The 13,441-nt window shown below is 35.7% G+C and overlaps 1 protein-coding gene across 1 annotated transcript in view; it reads left to right on the top strand.

The window, feature by feature from the left end:
- Positions 1-13,441, top strand: part of VWA8 (von Willebrand factor A domain containing 8) — a 181,202-nt gene that overhangs the window by 27,912 nt on the left and 139,849 nt on the right. The window contains exons 5-8 of the mRNA XM_068929726.1: positions 7,771-7,938; positions 9,949-10,113; positions 10,517-10,566; positions 10,896-11,004. Of these exons, the coding sequence (XP_068785827.1) occupies positions 7,771-7,938; positions 9,949-10,113; positions 10,517-10,566; positions 10,896-11,004 (492 nt within the window). The remainder of the gene's footprint in view (positions 1-7,770; positions 7,939-9,948; positions 10,114-10,516; positions 10,567-10,895; positions 11,005-13,441) is intronic.

The raw sequence follows: 13,441 nt of genomic DNA, 5'->3' as shown, positions 1-13,441 counted from the left end.
CAGTATTTGATGTATCTTTGAAATATGTGAGCATACTCAATTTTGATAGAGTGTCTTCCTATCCTTAGCTATACCAGCATCATAAGTTATACAGTGCTAAAATGTAAAATTGATTGTCGAGATACCAGAAAAAGGCTCTTCTACCATGGTTTGGAAGACTTCATGTAGTAATCAATTAAACATCCATAGTGACAGATATGACAGCTTAAACTATCCTGTCTGTAAAATGAACATGACATGAAATCCCCTGAGGTAGCACTACACAGAATTGAATTTGGTTTCTTTTAATGAAAAAAGATCAGAAAGATAATTAAAAAATAAAATAAAGCATGAAGTTAATTGAATGAAACAACTGCTTACATTTGAGAGTGTGTGTGTATATATAAAAATACATATATATGTATGTATGTATGTATGTATCACAAAAACTCTTTATATGCCCCAGAAAAGAGATGGGCAAGAATAACAGCTTTAAAAAAAAAATCAGCAATGGGTGCCAATTGTCTAATTCTGTGATGCATTAACTCACTGCCTTGGAGATCACAGTGGATTTTTGATGAACTGTTAGGTTAGCCACCGCAAAGGCATTGCCAAATAGTATAACTTGGTTTACTGGCTGTTCTGCACTGCAATATTTTATAGTACAGGTAGTTAGATAATAAAGTCCATAAAAGAGGTACGCCAGGCAGTGCTCCAGGAGCATGAATGTTACCATTAATTTTCTTGTTGCATCAGACATTGCACAGAAAGAAAGAAATACTGTGTAGAGACCAACTGTATTTGGTTGCATTTCATCTTTCTTATCATCTACTTCTGATATCCAAAAAGAAAACGCATCATAAAGGACCAAGGACCCCTATGTAGTAGCCTCTTAACTCTTAAAAGTGGTTTTGTTTTAATTGTATGCAATGCTACTTCTTGTGTTCCTAAAAGTGCTAGCACTTTTAACTAGATTTATCAGGTTAGGTTCAGAAGCCTTTGTCTTGATTTGATGTGAAAGGTGTTTGTTTATGTAAGAAATAGTAGGATTCTGTATTTATAATTCCTTACAGTTTAAAACTAAAGGTTTGTTTTGTGCGTGTGTTACGTATATATTAGGCTTCCTTCTCAGCCAGTGCTTCCTATACTGGGAGAGGGGCAATATTTTGTAATATGTGGGGTGATAACATTCCTAGACAGTATGGACTTGATGGATGGTGCTCTGAATCTAAGTGATTTAGCAGTGATAGTAATATCACTGTTCATATCTTTATCATGTTCATATATCTCTCCAGTACTTAATTCCCTTTTTACTCTACTTCTCATCAGGAAGTAAGACTTAAACAACTCATCTTCCTTATTCTTGTCCAGAAGACAAGTATTTTATAGAAAGAAGATAAAAACTGCCGTGTTTCTTGCCGGAAGATGGTTGTGCTCTTATACCTGTGCAAAAAACTGAAATTGTTTCCTCCTGGCATGCTCGCTACCCAAGATGCAAAATGTTCTAGCATACCTGATGTAAACATGCTGTTGTTCAAGTAGACCTGGCATGAAGCTACTCAAATGACTAGACCCTGTCTAGGTGGGGAGGTAGTCTCTTGTAAATGCAATTTGCAGGGACTGCTTTAAAAACAACTGGCTGTAGTATTGGTGGAAGGAGCGATAGAAACGAAACAGATTGACCTGTGGTAGGTTAAAAAACAAAAAATGCAGAGGAAGCTAAAATTAAGTGATTAGGAAATGAAAGACTGCTCCAGTTATGTTTTTGCATTAACATATTTGTGATTTGGTCATATAGTGATTCATTTTCTAGGCTAAGCTTAACCGTAGCCTAGTTTTGAGAGTTGGACCTCGGGTAAATTCAGGTTGTCCCCTTGTAGTTGCTCTTCTTCCTTGCTGTCCTGTGGCATAGCATCATGAATTTAGGTGCTCACCGGTTCAGGCCTTTCTTCCCCGCTGGAAGATGTAATGTTTATTTCAGAGAGAGGAGTTCTCTTTTTGGATACTAACTAGCCTGGCTGATGGTGCTCTGGCATACTGTGAATTCTGCCTCCTTTTTTTTTTTTTAAAAAAAAAAAAACCTGAGTCAATAGCAGTATTATCAAAGACAAACAGAATGTGCCCAGTAATTTTCCTAGCCTCACAAGGAAAGGACTTTCCAAACCCAGACATCATGTTTGGAGCATATAACTCGGTATACTTTGGCTTAAATTTAGTGTCTTGCAGTTGTAAAGTGCAAAACTACGGTTTATATCATGAATTACAAAGTGAAAAACTTGTAACCAAAAAAATAGAATAGATGCTTCTGATGAATAGTAGGTCTGTTTTTAATCTCGACTGTGAGTGACATTATACATTCAGCAATTTAATAAATACATGTTTTTTTAAACAACTAACATACAATATTTTACAACTATTTGAGGAACAAAGCAACAGTAAATCTTTATAGAAAGTTTGGCATTGTTCCTTTGAAATTGGTCGAAGATAGCTTTCAAATAGCCCTTTATTCTGCTACTTATTTTTGACGGTGTTTTTATTTTGGAGGGAGTATGCTATTGCTTCACTCCATTGTATAGTCATCCGTTGCACTGTTGCTCAACAGCTTTCATATTGGAAACATATGAGAGAAAACAAATAGCAAAGATTTAAGTGGTTTAAAAACTGAACAAATATGTTAAAGATTTTTTTTAGGTAGAGGCATACCATTAGACGTGCTGTTTACCTTCCAGATATTTTTTAAGTCTAGTGAAGTAGATCCCCCAATAGGTCACAGCTTTGTATGCTTCACTGCTCTCAACGTCTGTCTGTACAGCTATCTTTAGAACTGCTTAGAGACAGACTACTTGCCTCTAATGTATTATTTTATTGCTATTTCCATACAAATATTATAAAAATCTTGATGATCTTATGATTCTGTTTTATCTTCTTAGAAAAATACCTCAATCATTTAGAGAAAGTTAGAAGTCTTGTTCAATATCCTCTTCCTTCCCCAGTACAATGAGGAGGAGGAGCTCATAGAAGCACTCTGGTATACAGCTCTCTATCATTTCTTTTCCTCATATCTTTTACGTTTTGGCAATTTTGCATGATTTATCTTTAAAAAATGTAATAAATTTTATTTGAGCAATAGGAAGCAATTTAAAACATCTCAATCTGCTGTGCATTTTGTGACCTTTGGTAGTGCGGTAGGTTACAGGGACCACCTCTCATGCCTGGAAGACAAGCTGCACCAGGAAATTAATAGTTGTACGTTCTGTTAGCCTGCTACGGGCAGCAGGCAACGTGTTAGCTCAAAACCAGCCAAAGCTCTATATTGTCTTTACCAGACAGTAAAGCTCTCGCTTTACCATAAGAGACATCTGGGCATACCATTGCATGGGATGCAGGAGAGAAGGGAAGGACTTTGGATGAGTTTGTATCGGATGTTGTGCTGGAAGAGGCAACAAGAAAATTGCGTTGGAAGGGACTTCCGAAACATAGAACGCTGACGTAGGGAAACCTTTTCTCATTAGTTGTGTTGTTCACTGTTACTTGCTTGTTATGTGGCTTTTGTATATTGTAATTTTGGGTGCTTGTGCTTGAGATGTCAGGTGCCAGTTTTCAGAGCGAGGGCCGTCATCTTATGCAAAGCGTATCTCCAGGTAGCTTCCAAAAAGAAGACACTGTAATACTGTTGAGGAATTTCTAGCAGCATTTGTTTCGGTAAAATTCTCAAACATAATCCTGATTAATGGAAACCCAGAATGATTAATAAGTCTGAAAAATAAAAGCTCTGTACAGTTTCCAAGAATATTCCTCACTGATTTCAGTATAAGTAGGGTTTTCTGTCTAATTATTTGCATTTTTCTGAAGAAACAGAGTTGATTACAGCCATGATTTCAATTCTGGTATTTCAAATTACACTGTTAAAATTCTTGCATCCTTGTGACCTATTTTGATTAGTTTTATGAAAATGTCCTTCTTTCTCTGGAGTTTATGCATTTCAGTACATGCATTGTGTTGAGCTATTCTCTATCTTTATTCCCTTTTTGACGCTGTATAACTTTATTCGTGTATTTATACACTGTGATTTATGTTATGATTGGGGTTTACTGATTCCTGCCATTGTTTTATTTTGCACTGCAGTGTGGAGAAGCTCAACATTGCTCAGTTTTGGGAAAGACTGTGAAAATCTTTTTAAGGTTGTTTTTTCTTTCTAGAGGGTTTTTGCCTTAGAGATAAAATATATTTTTACAGGTGCAATATGAAACTGGAATAAGCAATCTGCATTACATGTTTGGCGCATAAGTCATTACTATGAGAATAATGCTGTATTAAGGGTTTCTGCTTTCAGAGAAAAAAAAAATCAGCTTATCATAACTGCACATATTCCCTGGAGCAGGTATCCAGGTAACCATCCTTTCAGTTCTGTAGGGGGGACAGGTGGGAGGCTGTGAGCTTATTTCTTCATCTGATGAGCAAAATAGTCCCGAGCTACAGTTAAAATAAATCTGAAGATAAACATTTAACAAATCCCTCTCAGCCTTTTAGCAGGAATTAATACTTGTAATCTCAGGTTTATCATCAAGATTACATAATATAAACCCTCCTGTCAAATTATAATGTGTATTGAACATTTTGAACAAAATGAGGCTAGTGAGAGGGTGAGACAGCACAGCTATTTCTGGGTTTTCGTTATAGAATTATGAAGATGAGTTTCTTGGAAGCATTTTTAAAACATGATTTTCAGTGACAGATTGCAAACTCACTTTCCTTCCTCTTATTTGCTATGCGATTTAGTTTCCACACCACTCCATCAATACACAGATAAAACTGAAATAATGATTCAGAGGATGCCTTGTATTACGCCTAGCTTATTGCAAAGACATATTACTCATTACCAGCCGAAACGTTGTAGTTCAATGCAGCTGTTTTGGTCTTAAGAGCAGACCTCACGCTACCTAATGTTAGTAATACTTTCCACAGGATCTTTAGAGATAGATGAATTGTGCATTTATTTCATTGTGTTTTGGAGAGCAATTTCCAATAATTCAGACATGTTTTAAAAATCCAGGGGGGAGCACAATTTGAAAAAAAGAATCCTAGCAAACTAGCACTCAGATGTTATTGTTATTGTTATGGAGATTTTTTGGTTAAGAAGTTAAAAAAAAAATGTGGTTGTGCACTGAGTCATTTCTGAAGATGATAATAAAAGGTATATATGGGTAACCAAGACAATATACAACATACCTTTTGAAACCGTTTATGCTAAACAATAGAATTTTGGATTAAAACTTCCAATAACTTCCTAACTTTAGGTGGCTATACTTATTTTTTTTTTTTATTTTGACCCTTTAAACCGGCAACACAGTGTAGTAGGCTGTCTCGAGATTGTACTGTTAGTGCAGAGCTTCTTTCTGGAAGTTAATGATTCTGTTATATATGTCCTTATATTTGCAGTCTCCCCATAGCCCAGATTGCCTTCACGTACAGACCCAAGACATAGATTTATGTTGATACTGTAAGTCTGTTAACTCTGCAAACCTTCATCTGTAGCGTGGATGTCTCAACATGAGTCAACAAGATTCTATGGATACTCAAAATATTTTGAAACCATATGAACAGAATGTGTATTTTCCTCTGGCTAGTAAAGCTCAGTCACAAAGTCTTCATAGACTTATAATGTGCAGAATCCGACCAACCTGGCAAATGAATTGTTTGTTAAAGCATGTTCTGGCTGTACCTCCAAACTGCTTTTAAGCAAAATAGGAGCATTTTCCTTATGCCAGGTATTAGATTGGCAGCTGGAGACTCCAGTTTTCTATTCAGCAAATTGGAGCAGGTTTTTGACTTGACCAGTGACCTTCCTAGGGAAGAATGTTAGTACAAAATTTGTCCCTCATACAAATTTTCTAAGACAAGAATGAAAGGAAGAGTAGGAGAGAGGAATTTTCTATTGCCTGTTAAAGTATGATGCCTGAATTAACCAATAAAATCAATTTGCATGTTGCTTGCTTTTGGAAGGAATTAGTGATTTCATTAAAGGTAAATAATCTGAGGACTACTACTTTTTTAAGGGGAATTTCCTAGATTCCTCAGCCATTCATTATGAGGTTAAATACAGAAGTGTTATATAGAATGTCTTTCAGGGAAGGGAACTTGATATGGAGATGTGTACCAGGATTTGTCAGTGCCTTTTTTTTTTTTTTTTAAAGTTCCTGGCTTGGATCCAGTTTAGAATCCAGTCTAGAGACAAGACTTATAATGATGCAAAAAGCTCACATTTTGGCTAGTTTTGCCAGTAGGTGTTTATGCTTCTATTCTGTGCATAGGAAGCACTCAAAGTGACCATTCTTAGTCTTTTCACATACGGTCATTTTCATCAGATAGATCTTTCTTTGATTCCGTGATATACTTTGTACCAAGTAGCAATTTATCTGTTACACTGAACACACTATGGTCTGTTTTTTGTTTCTAGCTTTTATTTATACTTCTGTCCCTTGTACATCTTTTTGTTTTCACATGTAGTTTTTTATTTTTGTTCTTGTTATTTTTGTATTCTGATACCTTTTCATTGTTATTTCTCATTCTGTCCCTCTTTCTCTCTGTCCTAGTTTTTGGCCTCGGTCATATTCATCATAGGTTTCCATCTAGCATCATATGAAACGTGCTTCTGGTGAAGATTATAAAAGACGTGCTGGGAAGGGACTTTAGTCATTCTCCCTTTGCAATTCTGCTGATGTCTAAAATTGTGTTAAAATGTAATAGAAATGCAAAAGAAGACTCTCTAGTGCCTCTAAACGTTGCCTGTGCCTAAATTTGCCCCATTATTATCTGATTAAACTTCGGCAAATCGGGAATAGACAAGAATGCAGTGTTAAATTTCAGAATCTTTTACTGGACAGTGATTGTGAATATTAGTTATGAAGTGTAGTTAATTTACCTGAGTGAATGCCATCTACTGCAGAAAGATGCACAAAATTACCAGCACTAGAGTTTTACCTTTTGGCCCCACATTATACACTTAAAATCAACATCCAGATATAAACAACTAATGAAGTGAAATACAGAGAAGAAATCGCTTTCCATCCCAAAGGCTCTAAAGAATCCTGAGATTTACTATCTACAATTTTATTCTGATTTTCATAGGAGACCGTATTCAGTCAGAGAATATGATTATAATTCTGTGTTATTTCATCATTTTTTTTAACGTCTGACTAACTATGGCATTATTTTGTTTTTATGGTTCATGTTTGTTTTCAAGAGAGTTATATTCTTGTCAGACTAAAGCAACGTACTCAGAGTGGATTTACACTGGTGTATAACCAGAGTAATCCTGAGGAACATCTGACTTTTTGTTTACAATTATATTAAAATATTTACAAACATGTACAATGACCATGATCTTATATTTTCTGTATAAATAGCTATCCCAGAATTGCTAGATAGCGTTAAAATACATAGAGAAAACAAACTAATAACATCAAACAGAAAAGGGACCACAAGTTAACATAGAGTGGATATACACTAAATTTTCTGCAAGATTTTGCATTTTATTCCGTTGATAAAAAAGACACTGGAACTGATTTTTGTTAGTCCTGTAATAGCAGATTAAAGTCAGCTGATAGATATGTAGCACCGTACAGCTAATCAGTTGCACTCATCATGATCACTGCTTATGTGACTCTCATTGATTCATATGGAAATAAATACTGTTCTGGGAAGCATCTGCTGGTTCATTTTCAGCAGGATTTCATGAGATTTGTAATGTTGTTTATTTCTCTTGTAATAATACTCTTTCTTGTTGCAAAGTGTGCAGTTCGTGCAGCTACAGAAGGCAGAATCCTTGTGTTGGAAGGTTTGGAGAAGGCTGAGCGCAACGTCTTGCCCGTATTGAACAATTTGCTGGAGAACAGGGAAATGCAGCTAGAAGATGGTCGTTTTCTCATGTCTGCAGAACGTTACGACAAGCTTCTGCAGGTATGGAAGTGCCATTTGGATTTTCCCATTTTGTTTTCCTATTTTTTACAGTGCTGGAATACTGTTGTGAGGGGAGGAGTAGTCATGAGGCAAATGGGGAATTCTCAACAAGGTGCCTATGTTTTTTTTCTGGAATGCGACGTGGCCTTAAATTAGCAAGGTAAAAGCTATGGGAGGAGTCAAACTTTCCTTTACTGGTTGCAACTTTTTTTTTTTTGGTGTCTCCTTTGTCCACATCAAAAAGAGTAGGCCATATTAACGTGGTATGAAGTCTGTATGTTTCTAAAATATGAAAACTACTCTGAGTAACCCAAGTATGGATTGAGGTTGAAAGTGTTCCCGTAAAATTCAGGTAATGCTTTAACGTTTCAAGAGTCTCTGTAAAGCTTTTAAAACGTTAGGATACTCAAAAAAAGCGGTCATGATGGGAGACAGTATATTCCTCAATGTTGTTTCATTTTTAATTTGCAAAAGTGTAGGTAAATAGCCAGTCTAAATTATAGGAAAAGTATGAAATCTTTATCTTTTGATAGGAAATTGTATCTCCTATCTCCTAGGAAACTGTACTTCCTATCTTTTGATAGGAAATTGTCTGCTGCTGTTGCTACTTTAGCCATTTCAATGTTTTTCAAGTTTTGGGTACCGCTGCTTAAATTTGAATGGATACTTTTAAAGCTTTTGGGGACCTTGATAAATTTCAGCAGAGTTTCCTGTAGTATTGTTTATCTTACTATTATGTGTTGTAGTTGTCTATCGCATACCTGTTTGTCTATCACATACCCGTTTGTCTCTTATATCAGCCTGGCCCCTGCTCACTCAGTTTTCTGCCTGTCTCACCTAACTGTGGTTAAGTGTGTGGTTCAGACCAATGTGGCATAGGAAGTCAGAGGAAGGAAATTTGTAATAAGCCTTCTGCCATTGATCCTGACTGTATTAAATTGTCTATCATACCATTAAGTGCTGCAGTGGATTTCTGAAAATATTTTGGTTATTGTGCCTCTCCTCTGCAGTTATGATTCTTCTGATCCGTGCCTTTTCCAAAAACATTTTAATGGTATTTAATTAGTAGATGTAATTGTTGTAAACGTTATGATTATATTTACAAAGTAAGCTTTTAAAATGTAATTGTATTTAAAGGCAGCATTTGGTTGTGGTTATGCAGGACATCTTCCCCCCCCCCCTTTTTTTTTAACCACTTTTCTAATGATAAAATGTTTCAAAATGGGTGCCTCAAGCACACTGCTAATAGTAGATGAATTAAATAAATCTATTGCTATGATGCTAAATCTAATATTATTGTTTTGTTGTTTGGGGAATGTTGTATTATATAAGCTAATGTTCATTTTCTCTTCTCCTGTGTGAATAATTACTGTAGATCTAGGTCTGCAGGAGGTTCTCGTGCAGTTTCAAGACAGACTTGACCGTAATGTGGGAAGACTAAAGGGTGCCTGTTTTATATGCATTGAATCTTTTCATAGCAAAGGCTGAAATACACAATTACTTCTCACGAAGGAGTCTAGTGATAGTTCTGTGTTGTTTTGCTTCTGGTAAAGCATACTTTAATTTTTTCTTATTCAGATGAGAGCCTCCTTACATTTACAAGTAGAAGAAATGAAGAAAAAAACACCCTTGCTTATGGCCATGCATTTCTAATATTTTAAAATAAAATAAAAATTGTAGTCTGTTTATTCTTTGCTCTTTTTGTGAAAACAAGATTGTAACATTGCTTCTGAACTTTGACCAACTGTGGGGTCTTTGATCAGCTTGCTAGGGGCCAGAAAGCTGCACCTAAATAAACATATTCGATCTACCTTTGCCTTGGAAAACCTTGCTCGTATGATCTGCAAATTTGAGTAGTTCAGCGCTTTCTTGCCCCTCTGGAAGAAAGAGAGAACAATGCCACATTTAGCTTGAAGAGTCGGAACTGTTGGTCCATATGAAGCCTAGTTATTGTGAGTTTTAACGACGTAAGTTTTTTTCCTTATTGTTATTTTATTTTTATTAATTTAGGAACATACGAAAACAGAGTTAGATGCATGGAAGATTGTTCGGGTTAGTGAAGATTTTCGAGTAATAGCATTGGGCCTGCCAGTACCTAAATATTCTGGTAACCCGTTGGATCCTCCCCTTCGCTCTAGATTTCAAGCTAGAGATGTTTATCATCTGCCCTTTAAGGTCAGTATCCTAGCAGAAGAGTTGGATTATGTGTACTGAGTAAAACTAATAAATATTTTGACCTTATGTTGTACATACTTCACCTCTGAAAAGGATCCTTAGATAATCCATTGATCTTAAAGGGTATTTTTCATATTGCTACCTAATAAATTCCTGAAAAGCAGGATTAGAGTTGGCAAGGAACGCTGTAGCTGAAAAATAACTTCCACAAAACAATATAAGCCTAAAAGAAAGTTTTGATAATGCTTTTCTTCTATAAAATTAATTCTATGTCAAGGAGTGGGTGGATTCTTCATGTCTAAATTAGAGGAAAAATAGAAAATGCTTCATACATCATGAGCTGTGACCCACAGTATGACCCACAAAAATTAATTTACTGCGTGATGCTATGTTCTATTTTCAGGATCATCTTCAGCTATTATATTCAATTGGATCAAACATTTCTACAGAGAGGTAATTTTTAATAATTAAAAAAAATTGAAATGAAGGAAGGAATGTGATGTCCTTTCAGGATTCCTTGCTATTTTTGTAACTTCTATCACTGCATAGATACCAGAACTGAAGAAGTTTTTTAATATGTGTGGGTGTATGCTCGAACTGCTTTTCATATACAGCCTTCATATAATGAATCTTTAATGCTTTAGAATTTCAATCACACGTACGTTAGTTATTTGGGCTCAGAAATAGTTTTAGTATTGTATGCTGTGTTTAGCTTTTTATGCTTTAGTAATTTAGATATACTTGGCATGTATAAAACTCTGTAATTACTTTTTCCTATGCAGAATTTCTCAGCTCCTGTCTTTTGCTACAACTCTCTGCTCTCAAGAATCTTCTACACTGGGACTTCCAGATTTTCCTTTAGACAGCTTATGGGCTGCAGTTCGGATTTTGGTATGTGCGGACACATGTGCTGTGAAATTGTGTGAGTTTAGAATTCCTCAGAATTAGATCTAGCTTGGCCATGTCTTTGGAAGAAGATTAACGTGAATATTTAAAAAATAAAACAAAAAAATCCCAGAGAGATTCTGGGTTTGGATTGGATTTCTCTGGGTAATGGTAATACTTTAACCACGTACATGGCATAATACTGAAGGACAAACCATAACAGGAGGCAAGACTTGTGATGTCATCTAATATGTCTTAGCATTCAAAATAATGATCACATTCTGCTGGATCGTCTCACCTGACTTCAGGCTTCTACAGTTTGCCGAATGACACTGATGTAGTCATCTAGGCTCCCTTTTTTAGTCACTGGAGAGAAATAAGTACTTTTAGGATGTGATTTTTCTGTGATTTTAATAGTATACATGCAAATTGGATTAATCGCATACCAAAGACATGTATTACTCTCCATGGACACCAGAGAGGTCCAAGTAACTAGTTCAAAAGTGGGTAAACCTGTGTTGTAAGCACTTAAGTTGTATGAGATGAATCACCCATTAAGGTGCAGGTTGTGCATGCTTGAAAATATAATACTTCCTGACAGCTGCAGTCCATAGGGAAATATAACAACTCTATGCTTTGTTAGGTTCACGGTGGCAGATCAGGCCGGCCAGATCTATTGCTATGACAGTCTTTCTGCTCTCACTGACAGCCTTTCATCCCTTGCCCTTTGCAATTACTTGGTAAAAAATCAAAGTAAAAGAAAGAAGGTGCCTCCTGAAGGAAGTCAGTGAGATGATGAGATCTGTATAAAGAGAGATGGGCCAGATATCCTTTTGCAAGTGGGAGGTAGTAGTCAAGCCAGGAGGGTAAAATATTAAACAGCTCCTGAAATCCTCTCTGCAAGGTGCAGGTGTCTGCAGAAACAGCTTCTAGGGTAGTTTTTATCTCCTGTGCAAGCATTTTACCTGTGGTACTGCTCAGTTGCCGATTACTCCTACATATTTTACTGGATTACACACTTTAAAACATGTTCACTACTTGTTTTACTGTTTTGTTCAGTACCCTCAGTGTGCTAGAAAGACATTGTTCCCAGTACTTTGCAGACATAACTTTTGTCTGATCTAGCAGTATTGCATCAGATACCATGAAGGGATTAAAATTCAAGTGTAGAGAAATGAAACAGTATTTGGAGGGCTTTAGGAAAGAAACAGATATTTGATTTTAAAATAAATTGCAACTTTTTATTCTTTGAGGCCTGGAGTGAAAAATTATTTTTAAATGAATGCCAGATGGCTTTCAGAGTAATGGAAATAAAATGAGCCCTCAGCCATTATCTAAACTATGGAATGAAGGAAGTATTTTATTTTACATTAGACAATGTAAAGTGTTATCATTATATGACAGTGTCCTTTATAGATAGACCAGAACCATTTCTTTTAGAATTAGTTTTAATTACTCAGTTTTCTTAGCTGATTGTTCTCACTCGTTCTAGCCTAAGCATTTTTCCTTCACATGCTGGGTCGTTGCCCTCTTCTAACCTAGCTAGGATGATTTAACCGTTTAACAGTGTTGACATAATACATTGTAATGACTGTCTCCTTGTCTTCCATCACAGATTCACACAGTCCCAGAATGCTTTATTTATGTATTTCTTAGGCTGAAAACTTCCTCCTGAAAGAGAGAATTTTTTTCTAGGGTATTGTTCTGAAGAGGTTAATTTCAGATATGCCGTTATAATTTTGATGTACTTGAGATAATGTGGACAAATTCTATGTTTTGTCTTCATGTATAGAGAGGGGTCTTTTAAAATGCAATAAAGGGCTCTCTGATCCCTTAAGCAGTACACTGACTAGAATGCCCTTAAGTAGCTTCTTTTTACAGATGATTCTTTAATATGGAACATTATAAATAGTATTCCTGATTATAAGCACGAATTGAATTAGGCATTTCATAAAATATATACCTCCTGATTTCATTTCTGAGCAACTCTTATACTCTTTTCAGTTGGGATTCTGTGTAAACCCCAATTTTTTTTAATTGTAAATCTGTTGATTTTATTTGGATTATACTGTATACTTTGTACTTGCTTTGGTGAACTCTTAAAATAGTATCAGACCACTGACTAGTTTCACTAGTGTTACGCACCATGTAGTCATTAATAATTTATAAGCTTTTGTACAACAAGCGACTGAGCAACACTTTAGGGTTTTTAAATTTTTTTTTTCCCCCTATGGAAGGATTTAGTCATGTAAAATTTTTGGTATATTCATGGATTCACGGATGGTACTTCCATTTCTTTCTCTATTACTGTGGTAAAGTAACTGGAATCCTTGTTCAGGCAGTAGCTCCAGGAAAACTACTACTACCATTAACAGGCAGATACAAAAAGTTTCCAACTATATGTAGAAAAATGCAAGCAAACTTAGTAACTTAGTAAATCAGA

This window comes from Struthio camelus, chromosome 1 (genome assembly GCF_040807025.1).
Source record: "Struthio camelus isolate bStrCam1 chromosome 1, bStrCam1.hap1, whole genome shotgun sequence".
Lineage (NCBI taxonomy): Eukaryota > Metazoa > Chordata > Aves > Struthioniformes > Struthionidae > Struthio > Struthio camelus.
This window is presented reverse-complemented; position numbering and strand designations above follow the sequence as displayed.